Source organism: Squalius cephalus (genome assembly GCF_949319135.1).
Source record: "Squalius cephalus genome assembly, chromosome: 12".
NCBI lineage: Eukaryota > Metazoa > Chordata > Actinopteri > Cypriniformes > Leuciscidae > Squalius > Squalius cephalus.
Genome location: NC_137133.1, coordinates 23930358 through 23943308, shown reverse-complemented (window position 1 = coordinate 23943308; position 12951 = coordinate 23930358). Strand labels below are relative to the sequence as shown.

General features: G+C 42.5%; 1 protein-coding gene across 1 annotated transcript in view; it reads right to left on the bottom strand.

The window, feature by feature from the left end:
* Positions 1-1498: 1498 nt before the first annotated feature.
* The window catches only part of traf3ip2a (TRAF3 interacting protein 2a), a 126277-nt gene continuing 114824 nt past the window's right edge, over positions 1499-12951 (bottom strand). Inside the window, exons 9-10 of the mRNA XM_079887730.1 lie at positions 2783-2857; positions 1499-2647 (exon numbers count right to left, since the gene is read on the bottom strand). Of these exons, the coding sequence (XP_079743856.1) occupies positions 2501-2647; positions 2783-2857 (222 nt within the window). The 3' untranslated portion in view covers positions 1499-2500. The remainder of the gene's footprint in view (positions 2648-2782; positions 2858-12951) is intronic.

Sequence of the window (12951 nt, the reverse complement as noted above, 5' to 3'; positions counted from 1 at the left end):
TATATATATATATATATATATATATATATATATATATATATATATATATATTTATTATTATTATTATTATTATTATTATTATTATTATTATTATTATTATTATTATTATTATTTTTTTTTTTTACAGTGTAGATAAGGCTCACGTGTGGCTCACTTTTGGGTTTTCTGATGTACTGAAGGCTGAGAATCGGTACCAACATTAAAAGCTATTCAGGCCCAGTGCAGGGCCAATTATGGGTAAGTAATTTGCTGAGACTCGGGCGAGTTATGGCCCATGTGTGACCCTTGTCTTTAATCCAGAGTTTTGTCACGCCAGGTCCGTCAGTCTTTGAGGCATGTGGGCCATGGGAAAAGGGGCTGTGTGGACCGGAGATCAGAGATGTGCACTAATCTTTCAGGAGAGGAAGAATATTTTTGAAATGTTTGACGACAAGCAGTTAATCAAATGGTATCGTTTGGACAGAGCAGGCATCATCTTTGTCAGCGCTGGTTAATGTTGAGCTGAACCTTTTATAACATGTTTTCACTGTTCGACTAATTCACCAAGCAGTAGCACTTATTCCTCCCACCAGTTTGGTTTTCTTTTGAAATCCATGGCTGATTATATCATATCATATAAATACTATAATTTATATCATAATTTTTTTAAACAATGTTTTACAAAAAAACTAACAAAAAAAAAGTTATTTTACAAGAATTTCCTGGATTCATTTTGTGAAACACTCTCTGTAAAACTCCAATGTAACTATCACTGCATCAGCAACTACACAGTTAATGCCTTTAAATAAAGCAACATGCAGCATATCATCAGTGTTTCTTCTTTTCATAGACTGAAGCACAGGCTCTGCTCTTCAGCACAATGGTAATCTCAAACAAAAATGGTGCTAAATAGCACTAAAAGTGGTTCACTGGCTTGTAATCATAGGGGAACCACTTTAAGTGCTATATAGCACCTATCTCTAAAGGTGCTATACAGAATATTTGTCAAATGGTGTTATGTAGAACCATAAGAGTCTTGTGTGGGCCCTGGAATATTTCCTTATAGGGGGGCCTTGAGGGCAAAAAGATAGAGTGTAGGCAGGCCAGTTAACAGCACACTGGTTTAAAATTTGTAATTAAGAGATGGTGGAAACCGTGTCTATCTTTCATTTCCAATGTGAATATCAGGGGTGCCCAATCCTGCTCCTGCTTATCGACTGCTGTTATTAGTAGACTCCACATTTGGCCATATCTTTAGAAAATGCAATCACAAATGATATATTTCTGGTAAAACTAAGATATAATTCTAATTTGATTCTAATTATAATTAAAAGTAACATTCTGTTGTTGGAGAGTGTTGTGATATAAACTACAGCAGTGCTCAGTATATTAAATCATTAACCAACAAATTAAATCTTACACAGCAAAAGAGTTAAATTAACTCTGCTCAGAGTACATATGGTCACACTCTACAGAGTGTTAAAGTAACTTTGAATAAAGATGTTCTGACCAAATCGTCTTAAAAAAAAAAAATTGGCAAGTTTAATCTAGTCATCAGACATCACAGCTTGACATATAGTAGATGCTTTAATCCAAACAATGTTTTACAAATGAGAAATGCTACAGGAGCAATTCATCTAAATTACACAATTACAAATGTTCAAATATGGCTAGGAGTAGGCTATGTTTAATTAACTGCTATGTGTATTTTTCACCACGTTTACAGCATTCATTAAGAGCGCCTACAGAACATAGGATCTAACAGTCATTCTGTAGTCTTTTCAGTTGTAGTGCTCCTACCTAAAAAAAGTTATAAAAAGGGGGAGGCTGTACAGTCAGCAGATTGGTATGGAAAAGAAACATCTTCAGGGTGATACAAGACCACACTGCAAAATGATCTCGCTTATGCAGCTACTTGACATATAAGTAAATAATAGAACACAATTAAATTATGCTGTCTGTTGTGTCCAGTATAGAAAGCCTTGCGTCCGGTGTAGACACTGATTTTAAAGACAAGAAAATATGACAAGGCATATCTCACCATCAGATTACCAGTACAACGGTGGGTAATGAAGAGAGACCACAGTCTTATGTGTGCCTCAAAATATAAAGCTTCTGACAGTATGAAGCCAAAGAAGTTAAGACGGCACTTATAGGAGACTTCACATCACAAACACAAAGAGAAGCCCACTGAAGTTGATTAGTTGTAGTACTGTATTAATTACAATGTTTCAAAGAAATCCTATAGGATTTTTGCAAGTAAGGTCACTCTCAGACATGTCTGAGAGTGTCTTAATGTACGTGTTTATGAAGAAGTTTAGAAACCACTGTAATCCAGTAAAATTACACTGCGGTAATAAGAATCATTATTTAGAGTGATCTTGTTTTTTTTATTTTGTCTTTTTTGTAATATTTTTTGGGGACAATGTCCTTAGTTCTCATGAAAATGATGGTCCTAAAATAGGCTTTCCTATTTTTTCTTTTGATTTTGAGGTGAAACATGCTGTAATGAGATAAACTCTTATAGGGGTTTGATAGTGAGCGTCAGCTCTTTGCCCAGCGGAGGGACAATGTATTTCTCTTCTCTGAGTAAACGCAGTAACAGGTCTTTAGCATCTTCAGGCCACCGGTACAGACGAGTGCTCTGCAGCCACAGTGGAACATGACTCTGCAGAGAAAGCAACAGATTGTAAACTTACGGCCATCTTCATATATATATATATATATATATATATTTCCTTTCAAACATGTATTTCGTCTCATGCCCTGGCTTAGTACATACATTTTGTTTTTGGAGACTTACTTGATTAGCATTGGGAAACAGCACTGGTACCAATCTGAAGTTCAAACATCTCTGCAGAATAAATTCATTTTGGATCTGAAAACAAAAAACAAAAAAACGGAATCAATCAAAAACATGCACAGCGAACCCAGAGGGGAAGTGAATTTATTAGATACCAAAACTATAAGAGTATAAAATATCTTACATATACTGTAAGAATATAAATTATAATACAAAAATATAATTTAACACATGCAGACTTATCTTGGCTTAAAAGTATAGTTCAGCCAAAAAGAAAAATTCTCTCATCATTTACTCTAAGTCGTTCCAAGCCTACATGAGCCAGGGGGGTTGATCGGTATCAACGGGGGGCAAATGCTATCATTGTTTTTTGGCAAGGTATACACCCCTAGTATTAGAAAAATCAGGATAGCAGTGCAGTTTTTTTAACAATGTGTTTATTGTTTTTGATTATGCAAGACAGGTGTAACCGCACTGGGTAGCATTAGCTCAAATGATCTATAGGGAATTCTAATAATTACTCATGAATATGATTAATATATTGCATATTACAGTTACATTAAATTATCAAAGTTGAAAGTAGATCGATTGTAGGCTATATATGAATAATCAATCACAACGAATTATAATTCCTCATTCATATATCAATAATCTTATTTCAGATCGATTCTATGAGATAACCCTTAATTGAAATTAATGTAATTATCAAACGGTTGTTTGTCCAGCAAAACGGCCGTAAGATTAATTTAACAATTTCTCAACAAAAATTATCTCTTTCTTATAATTCAAAGAAAGCTATTTTCTGGCCATGAAAACAACTCTCCTGTTCTTATAAACAAATTTGTTCTGATAACAAATCGTAAAGCTTTTAGCTAGGATCAACATTTCATTGACTTCGTAATATGGGCATTTTAGACAGAAGCAATCAAGTATATATAGTTTTTAATAAAATTGAACTAAGAATACATCGAACTACAATTCACACAGAATATATGTATATACACGGATCATATGTCTATGTACAGAACATACAGTTAAACAATACAAGTTAACGAATAACAGTAAGAGGGGGAATAAAATGATCAGAATTAGAGAAAGATAGACTGACAGAAAAGGATGAGAGAGAGAATGAGAGAGAGGGAGAAAGTGAAAGCAAAATGGGCGATCAGAGATCGCAGTAGGCTATGGCAAAAATCACAGGCAATGTAACCTTTAAGAGAGACAACAAGAAATCAAATCACCTTGAAAAAGGGAATAGGCAACTTTAACCAGCATTTAGATTTCGATACTTGCATGTGGTCTGTTGTGTTGAGGCACAAGGCGCGTGTGTCGTTCTGAGTGAAGGCATGCGTGTTCTCCCGTGTCTTCCGGTGTGAGCAGACTCGCGCGAAGTTTTAAAGGTTCACCGAACGTGAAGTTACCAACGAAACAATTCACAGTTCATCTCCCTCATGGAGGGAGAGGCGAATATGAAAATGAAACTTAGTAAAGAAAAGAAAAACGGAGAAGAGCTCCCGAAGGAGCCATGGATCTTCTCTCACCGAACGATGAGGGTTCGTAAAAAGTGCTCTCTGGACAAGGTCGGTCTTCTTATGGAAAGACTTAACGTACGCCTACTTTGCGTACGCGGACCAATCATCTTAGAGCATCTCGGGCGGGAAGATTCTCTTTGTGTGTTAATGCAGCCCGACCCTCGTGTGGAATCACGAGGAGGCAGAATATGATATTATGCTCGGGGAATTAAAACGCATGGAACCATAACGTTTATCACAGTCTCTTATCAAAAATCTCCTTCGTCATACAAAGGGGATTAAAACAAGACCAAGAACGAATATTGACAAGGATAGACACAGGGATACATTCTTTTGTTGAACAAAGGCACTTTAAGATTACATTACTGTAATTCAAAAACACAACTACTCTAATATCACACTGGGGAACATGCAAATCACCCAGAACACTCTTTGTACATTTGTAATAGTTGGTAAAATGAAATTTTACTAGTGGAAGTCCATATATGTCAATGTGTGTGTGTTAATGTGTGTTGGAATGTCGGTCGCGTTGCGTTCTCCATTATCTCTCTTGCAGAGGAACTGGATGAGCTGCTGAAGCCATAAACTTTATGACCTGCCATGAGATCGGGTTACGGGGTGCGATTCCACTTGGAGAAACATTCTTCAAAAATACATTTCGGAGCCAAACACTAGAAGATCATAACTATATGATCAAAACCAAAACTAATAAAACATGCATACAGGAAGGTCAGATACAAGTCTGAGTTACATACAAAGGACGTGCGTGTGTAAATGTGTGTGTGTGTGTGTGTGCGTGTGTGCGTGTGTGGGTGTGTGGCGTGTGTGGAGATCTCCTGGCCACCTGGGTCTCTTTGGTGCAGAGAGAAAGGGGGTTTGGAATGCAGAACATTGTCCTGGAGTGCGTCTAGGGTGCTATAAAGTTCTCGGGGGAGCCGTAAAAGTTGCCACAAGGCAGACCTAGCGGCTCCAGGGCTATGAGTTACATTTACAGGTTAAACGTTAAAAGTTTTGCCAAAATTTATAATGACAAGGCTTCTGGAGTTTTGTGTGCAGGGAAAACAGAATCATGATTCTTGCACATTCGTTACAGTCCCCCTTTTCGTAGGATGAAGTCCCTGCGTGGACATCATCGGATGGCAATCATCACGATGGGCAGATGACAGGTGAATCATGATGGTCGTGTAGCAGGTGGACCATGATGGTAGGATGGCAGGTGGTCCTTAGAAGCTGAGGATTCAGCTTGCGGCGGTTCGGCGTGGTCTCTGACTTGGCACCCCCTTTCCGGGGATTCCCTCATAGAGATGCACAGCGCAGTGTCGGCAGCGGTACAGGCTCGGACCGCAGATGAAGTGTTCAGAACGGGCCGTCGAGACAGTGCTCGGGGGCTGTGTTAATGAGTTGGGACCCCCTTTCCTCAATCCTGAGTCCCAGTTCTGGATCTAAGGTGAAGTTGTCGTTCTTGGAGGATGGGAGTTCCAGTGCTGTCCGGTACTCTTTGCTCGGAAGATGGTACAATGCCAAGGTCATCAAGGTGTAGGATGGCACCTTTCGGTACTTGAATCCACATCCTCTGGTTGAGCATGTTGACACGGCTGGTTGTATCATGCTGGTTGTAAGTTAGAGTAGCTGTACGCACGGGAGTGTTGACGAGCCATCTGTCACCTGCAATCTCTGCTTGTGTCTCTGTGACTTGTGTGCGAGACTTAGCTTCGGCAGGGCAGCGGGTGTCGCTGACCAGGGGTTGCAACCCGCCGATTCCTTCAGCGTTGTCTCTGAGGAAGGGTTTGCTAAGGCAGAGATAATGGATGTCTTTGGGCACAGGACACATGTGCAGATTTGGGGCCAGGTACAGCTGTGGGTTACCGTCGTGGTTGGCTACCACATCTGGAATGTGTGTCTTGATGTGGGTGTTGCTTTCCCAAAACCCAACATTGACAATGTCTTTAAGTCTGTAGATTCGGTTTGACTCGATGATAGGCAGATTTAGGAGAAAGCCCACTTCTCTCTGCTCGGGATCGACGTAGAGTGGGATGGCACTACCCAGAGAGTAGGCCAGGTGTATTTGTAGAGGGTCAGCTGACATGTTGATGGCGGAAGCCAGCACAGTTATCACAAGGCTTGAGGGTATCATGTACGGTGGGGTTCTTCCCGTGGCTGGGCTGTCATTGGAGGAGCTAACCTCCCACAGCATGTCTGTCGTTAGCGCTGTAACCAGTTGAGTCTGGGCAAAGTCATTCTGGAAGATAGTAAACAGCGGTTCCATGGATTTCACTGTCTGGTTCGCTGCATTGACACTGGACATACCAATGTTAAACAGAGTTCTGGCGGCAGCGGCGACTCCGAGCAACGCTCCCAGGAACCGTTTGGAACGGTGGTTGGTGCTTAGGAGTCCTGATTGTGTAACAGTCTACTTTCTCAAGTTGGTTGAACATGTATTCGACCTTGGCCTCGGCGTGAGAGAGGGAGTCCTCTGTCCATCGGGCACTTGCCCAGCTGTATTGGGCTACGGTGCTGGGGTAGTGTGCTCTGTAGGCCGGGTGGGGCTGGATGAGTCGAAAATGCACTTGCTGGGTGTAGGTCCTGTAGTCGGTGATCAGGAGTCTCGGTTGTTCTCTCGGTGGCAGCTGTCCTCTGGTTGGCTGACAGCACAGCATGGCGAACCACAGCAGCAACCTGGTACAGACAACAGGGAGAGAGAGAGAAAAAGGGGAGGAAGAAGCCAGCGAGGGTTGTCTTTGGTTGGACAGGTCAGTCTTTTTACTTTATGGGTGGCAACTAGGTTTAGCTCGCCTTGGCCCATGTTTTGCCACATCTTGCTGCAGGCATGTCGTTTGCTTCAGTGTCTCGTCAGTGGCTCTGGTGCTGCGGTGTGCAGCACATGATGCGTCATGGAAATACATTGGCATTATCCCCCTTTTGCACCATGGCATTACAAGCCTTGGCATTGTGATGTCAGACGGTGCACAACCCAGAATGTGGTTCTGTTCACGCAGCCTCTGTGACCTGACCTGACCTCTGTGACCTGACAGTCTGGCTCTGGCAGAAGTTCTCGTGACCTCTGTGACCTGACAGTCTGGCTGTGACTGGAGGGAGTGAAATTCTCGTACTTGAGCCCAGACTTTGAGCTGTTTCAAGTCTAGTAACGGTTCAAAGCGATCTAGAAGGTCTCTGCCGATGAGGAACGGAAAAGTGTCCATTTTTGAGATGAACACGGGATGGACTAGACTCAAAGGACCAATTGTCAGGTGAATGTGAGCTACCTGTTCTAGCCGGATGTCATTTTGGCTGTATGACTGCACGTTCAGTTCACAAGTTTGAGGTGTAAGAGTTCAATCTTGTCTCTTAGCTTCAATTTGGAGTCTTTTGAAAAGTTGAGATGAGATCACCGTAATGTCTGATCCTGTGTCGATCAGGGCTTCCATGCTCACTTCCTTTTCCAACGTGATGTTCAGGAGGAGTTTTCGGCCCACCCCCTTTTCGACGAGGTTGCCCAGGAATGTTGGCATCGGGGCAGGTGTGACGATCGATGGGTGGTTAGGACCGGTCTCGTGTCACTCGCTGCGGAGGCAGTTAGTCAGAACAGCATTTTCTGGTACCTTGGGATAGTGGTACCTGGTGTGAGGGATTGTGCTGTCTCGTTCAAGGTGTGCAGCTGTCAGCTGTGGAGCTTGGGTGATGCTGTCACCTTGTGATGTGACAGTTAGCTCTGTGGTCTGTGGATGACGAGCAGTGTTCGGGGTGCTTGGCTCAGTCAGATGGCAGTTAGACAGGGTGTTGGTTTCAGTTCTTATGCTTAGACATAAGATGTCTGGTTCGTCTTTGTCTTCCTTGCGCGTTTTCCTGTAAAGAAGCTCTTTCAGCACACTCAGGATCTCTGCTGTTTCAGACGTGGCTGCGCTGTGTTTTTCTGATGTGGGCTCAGGATTGAGCTTACCAGTGTCGTGTCGAGAGTGGTTCCACTGCCGGCTGTCGGGGCTTTGTGTCCTGGACGGTGGGGATCGGCTCTTTTTGGGTCGCCGGTCCCAGAATCTTTCAGAGCGCTCGCTCTGGTGCTTTGGACGAGCACCAACACGGTTGTGCTGCCCTCTGCTGGCTTGGAACGGTCTTGACTCTCTGTAAAAAGGTCTGTGACTGTGGTGTTGTTGGGCGCCCTCTAGGGTCAACTCTGAACAGTGTTCAGAGACAGAGTAGATTGTGGGGTTTTTCACAGTCTTTTCAGAAATAGTCTTTTGCTTGGTGTAAGCTTTATGGGCTAAGTCTCTTAACTGTTGTGTAGACATGCTACGCGGACATGCTGAGAGTCCGATATGAAAACTCAAACTGTGATGAAGGTTTCGGATGAACAGAGTTTTAAAGTTGACATCCTGTTCTATACCTGGTTCGTTGCGTGATCCGAAAAAGGCTTTTCGTAGACGACTGTAGTAGGCTTGTGGGTTTTCAAGTCGGCCCTGTTTGAGGTTCATAGCGTTGATAAACCCTTCGTCTGAATCAGCAAATTCATGAATCAAAGCTTGTCTTAGCTGTTGGTAGTCTGCTTTGACAGTCTCTGGTTGACGGTCTAGAAAACTACTCACATCACAATTGGACGTGATTCTTAACAGATACAAATTGTACCAAGCTGTCAAGTTGGCGACAGTTTGCAAGTGAAAGTCAATGTCCTTTAGATAAGCGTGAACGTCATGACCTCCTGCAGGATCTGGATTGAACATAGGAATGCTTCGAGCTAGCTTGTCAAGTTCTCGGGGGGCCGTGCCGTGGTTAGTGGCATGGGTTGTCTGGAGGGGTCCTCTCTTCGCTGCTGACAGGTGGTCTTGGAATCTGGCTGGTGATGTCTTGAGCCGTGGGCTTACACCCCCCTTTTCAGCTCTGGGTTCTTGGCTGAAAGGGTTGGAGTGGCTGGCCGGGAGAAACTCTGTGGTGTGTGTTTCTCCATTCCAGCCACTCTGTAATCTGTAAGAATGTTTCAGTTCTGCATGAACAGTGTCAAGTTCATCTTGGAGCTCGTCTCTCTGCAGAGTAAGCTCGCCGATTTTAGCTCGGGCCGCTTGCAAGTGTTTTTCGCAGGCCCTGGCTTTAGTGTCTGTTTCTTTTAGTTCAGTCTCTGCTCTCTCTAGGAGAGCGTCACTTTGTGGAGTTTTTCGTCAAGTTCTTTTCGGGCTTCTCTCTCCAACTGTTCTCTTTGGTCTGCGTCGAGGTGAAGATCTTGCAGGGCATTTCGAAGTCTTTCTACTTCTTTCTGTAGCTCTGGATCTGTGGTGTCCTCTTTCTCGCGCTGGTTCTGGGTCTCGAGGAGGAGCTGATCTAGGCGGCTCTGGGTTCGGGCCTGGTCCGTCCAGGCCTCTTCCGCTTGAAGCTTTAGCGTTGCGGCTTGCTGCTCCAGGTCGATATTGCTCCGTTCGCTGAGCCGTGCCTGGGCGACGAGGAGGTGAGCTAGGGTCCCGGTGATCCTGGCGAGTTCTTTGTGGGTGTAACTCTGGCTAGGATCCTGTGCCATCAGCTGGTCCAGCTCAGTATCCAGCTGCGTTTGGTTCAGATGCTGCAGGTCACTGGCGTCCTTGGGAAGGAAGGTGTTCGTCATCGCTTCCAGCCATGTCGCTAGGTGCTCCCGACGGACCGCGGGACTGGATGCACGGGACATATTGGCTTCGCTGTAGGCGAGAGAAACACAGCACACACACAGAGAGACCAATGCAAGTTCGTTCTACGGTTAACAAGCTATACTCATACGGGCTATGCCGTTTATGAGAATTTTGGGGCTAACTGATGCAAACAGTTAGACAGTTTGCGGAGCCAATTAACTTGGGTCAACGAAGGACCCGAACTAGAGATTTGACAGGCAGTAGCCTCGCGGGTCACGTGATGACACCGGCTGCTTGGTTTGTCGCTCTATTATTTAGCTTCCTTGGTGGCTCTCACAGGTTACTGTCTCTAGGTGAAATGAAAGAACCAAATCACAACAGAACAAAGGATAGAAAAGATCAAAGTGAAACAAGCCACTTGAAATGAGATAAAACAATAATAACACGCTATGTGTTAGGGGGAATAAGGAGGCCTAAGCTATTACCACTGCTAGGGGTTCGGTGATAGGGCCAACAGGTGAGTGGGGGCTATCGGGGTAGAAAACCTAGGAAGATGGTGTGGCTTGGAGAAGAGATGGGCCAAACACTTAAAATATCCGGGAGATATCTAGTGTTCTGTGGCTAGATTTAGTTTACCTGCGGTGAATTGAAGTCTCTCAGGTGGAAACCAACGGGCACGGTCAGCCTCCCTGGCGCTCCCAAACACGCAACCACAGTGTCCTCGGCCCTCCGTTACTCTGTGTCGCGTTGCGCCCTCTCAAACAGCTTGTGACTTTAAACACAACTTGGCAAGCCCAGATGTCAACCGCCAGACAGCACTGCAAAATTGGGCTGTTCCCCAGAACCCTCCCAGAAGGAGTGACCTCTTTTTAGGCCCCGGTTTAGGTACTTGGTCCCAGAAATTGCCTTGTTTGTGTCGGCTGGACTGGTTGACTACCTTTAGAGTGCCAAATTGCTGATGTCGCCACTGCGGGCCGCAACGACGGACAGAGATAAAAGAAACCGAGATTCACGCACAGCCAGTGTTGGTAACGCTGGTCGGGCAACCTTGCTGGCGTGAAACCAGCAGAGATGACTGCAACTCACCACAGTGCTCTAGTGAATGCCACCTATAAATACACAAAGGATAAACAAGTGAAACTTAAAGTGAATTAAAGCTAGTTTGTTTAAACCAAATGGATTATTTATGTAGCAATCAGAGTCAAATTTTTACTAAATAATAATAAAACGAAAAGGAAATTATGATAATGATTGTAATTATCAAAATAACCTAACCCAAAAGAGAGAAGGGGAAAAAAAAATAGAAATAAAATAAAAGAAATAAATTAAAAATCAAAATAGAAAGGGACAGGATTGAAACACGGGAGAAGAAGCAGGCCGCAGTAGCTGGTTTTCACCACAAGGAGGCGTGCTCCCTCTCTGTGCTTAACCTGTTAAGCTGCAACCCCACTTTTGAAAAATCCCCAGAAATGACATACCCAAACTGAAACAGATACAGTTCATGAACCCTTTGCACTAAAAGCACAAGTATGATCTCATTTGAAAGCTGACACCTGGTAGTTTATTGTAAATGTAGAATTAATTATTGTCATAATGATTTTTTTTTTTTAAATAGCTTCAAAGTTTTGTAAAGTTATTAGAATTTTTTTTTTATGAAACATATTAATGAAAATAAAATTGAAGTTGGCACTGGAGCAATCTAGAAATGCACTACAGCTAAAGCCACATGTCTGACCATGTTATATTTAAAATATGAAGATAATAAGTCTAAAACTCTGTATTTAGTTAAATGTTTTTCAAGATCATGTCATGACTTTATTTTGATTAGGCTACTCTAAAAATGCTACTGATGTTTAGTCGTCTTCTAAGCATCCATTCAGTCTTTTGTCTCTATTGTTTTGTGGTGCAAACGAGCCCCATTCAGTCTCAGTCTCCCCCTGCACACATTCACACCTCTCCAGACTGGTTATGGCTCTAAATATGCATTTCTTTTGTCTGCATTATAGTTACTAACGACTGGCTATTCACATGCTATTCATAGGGTTTCAATCCCTAATTTCTTTTATCAAAGTTCTCACTTCACATTTGAAGTGCACTAAATAGTGGTCAAATGCACTAAAACATATCAGTAAGCATTCTTATTTAGAACAAAATTCATAAAAGAATAACCCCTGGTGGCAGGTGCACCTGGGCTAGCTAGCATGTTAGCTTAGCACACCATCAATACACGACCATTTATGAGATTAAAACCATGTTTGTGCTCCAAACTTACTTCATAACGCAATCGAGTGTTTTAAATAATCTTCTCTGATCTAATTTGGCTTCAGATAAAAAAAAAAATCAGACAGAAAACATTATTTATAGTTTTATGCACGATGATAAAGTCTATATCGATTAGCATTACATTATAAATATAATCTATTATTATGAAAATACCTGGCATGGCTTGAAGAACACAGGCAAATCAAATATCATAGCAAACATGTTTATTGTCTTCAAAACATCTTTTATCTGCATATTACAGCGGGATCTCTTGTTAGCTTTGTGTGTATCAGTGACGTCCTGGAATGTCACATGATCATGGCTCTTCTTCATGTTCCATATATGGATTATTTTTTGTGCATATAGCGCCCTCAGGCTATTGGTATGAATTGAAAACACTGCACATCTCAGTAAGAAGCGCTCACAATGATTACATCGACACATTTGGGTATAAATTCAATAAATATTATTCCTGTCTTTAGAAATATGACGTGAATCTATGAGAATATATCAATGTTTCTCCAAGTTTGCACATTTTTGAGCTAAAAGCCCTGAAGGACGTTGTTTTGTGTATCGCTGTCATGACGACAGCACGGAGTTTTTTATGAATGAAAGCGGCTGACGCGCATAATTCATATTAAAGGTATCGACTCATTTTTTCATTTCATAACTCCTGACACAAATTAAGACATAACTGTCACTATAAGTTTCTCAGAATACAATAGTGGTCAAATACTGAAACTTGAGTATTATATCTTTTTAATGATGTATAGTTTGTCAAGGTATAACATTA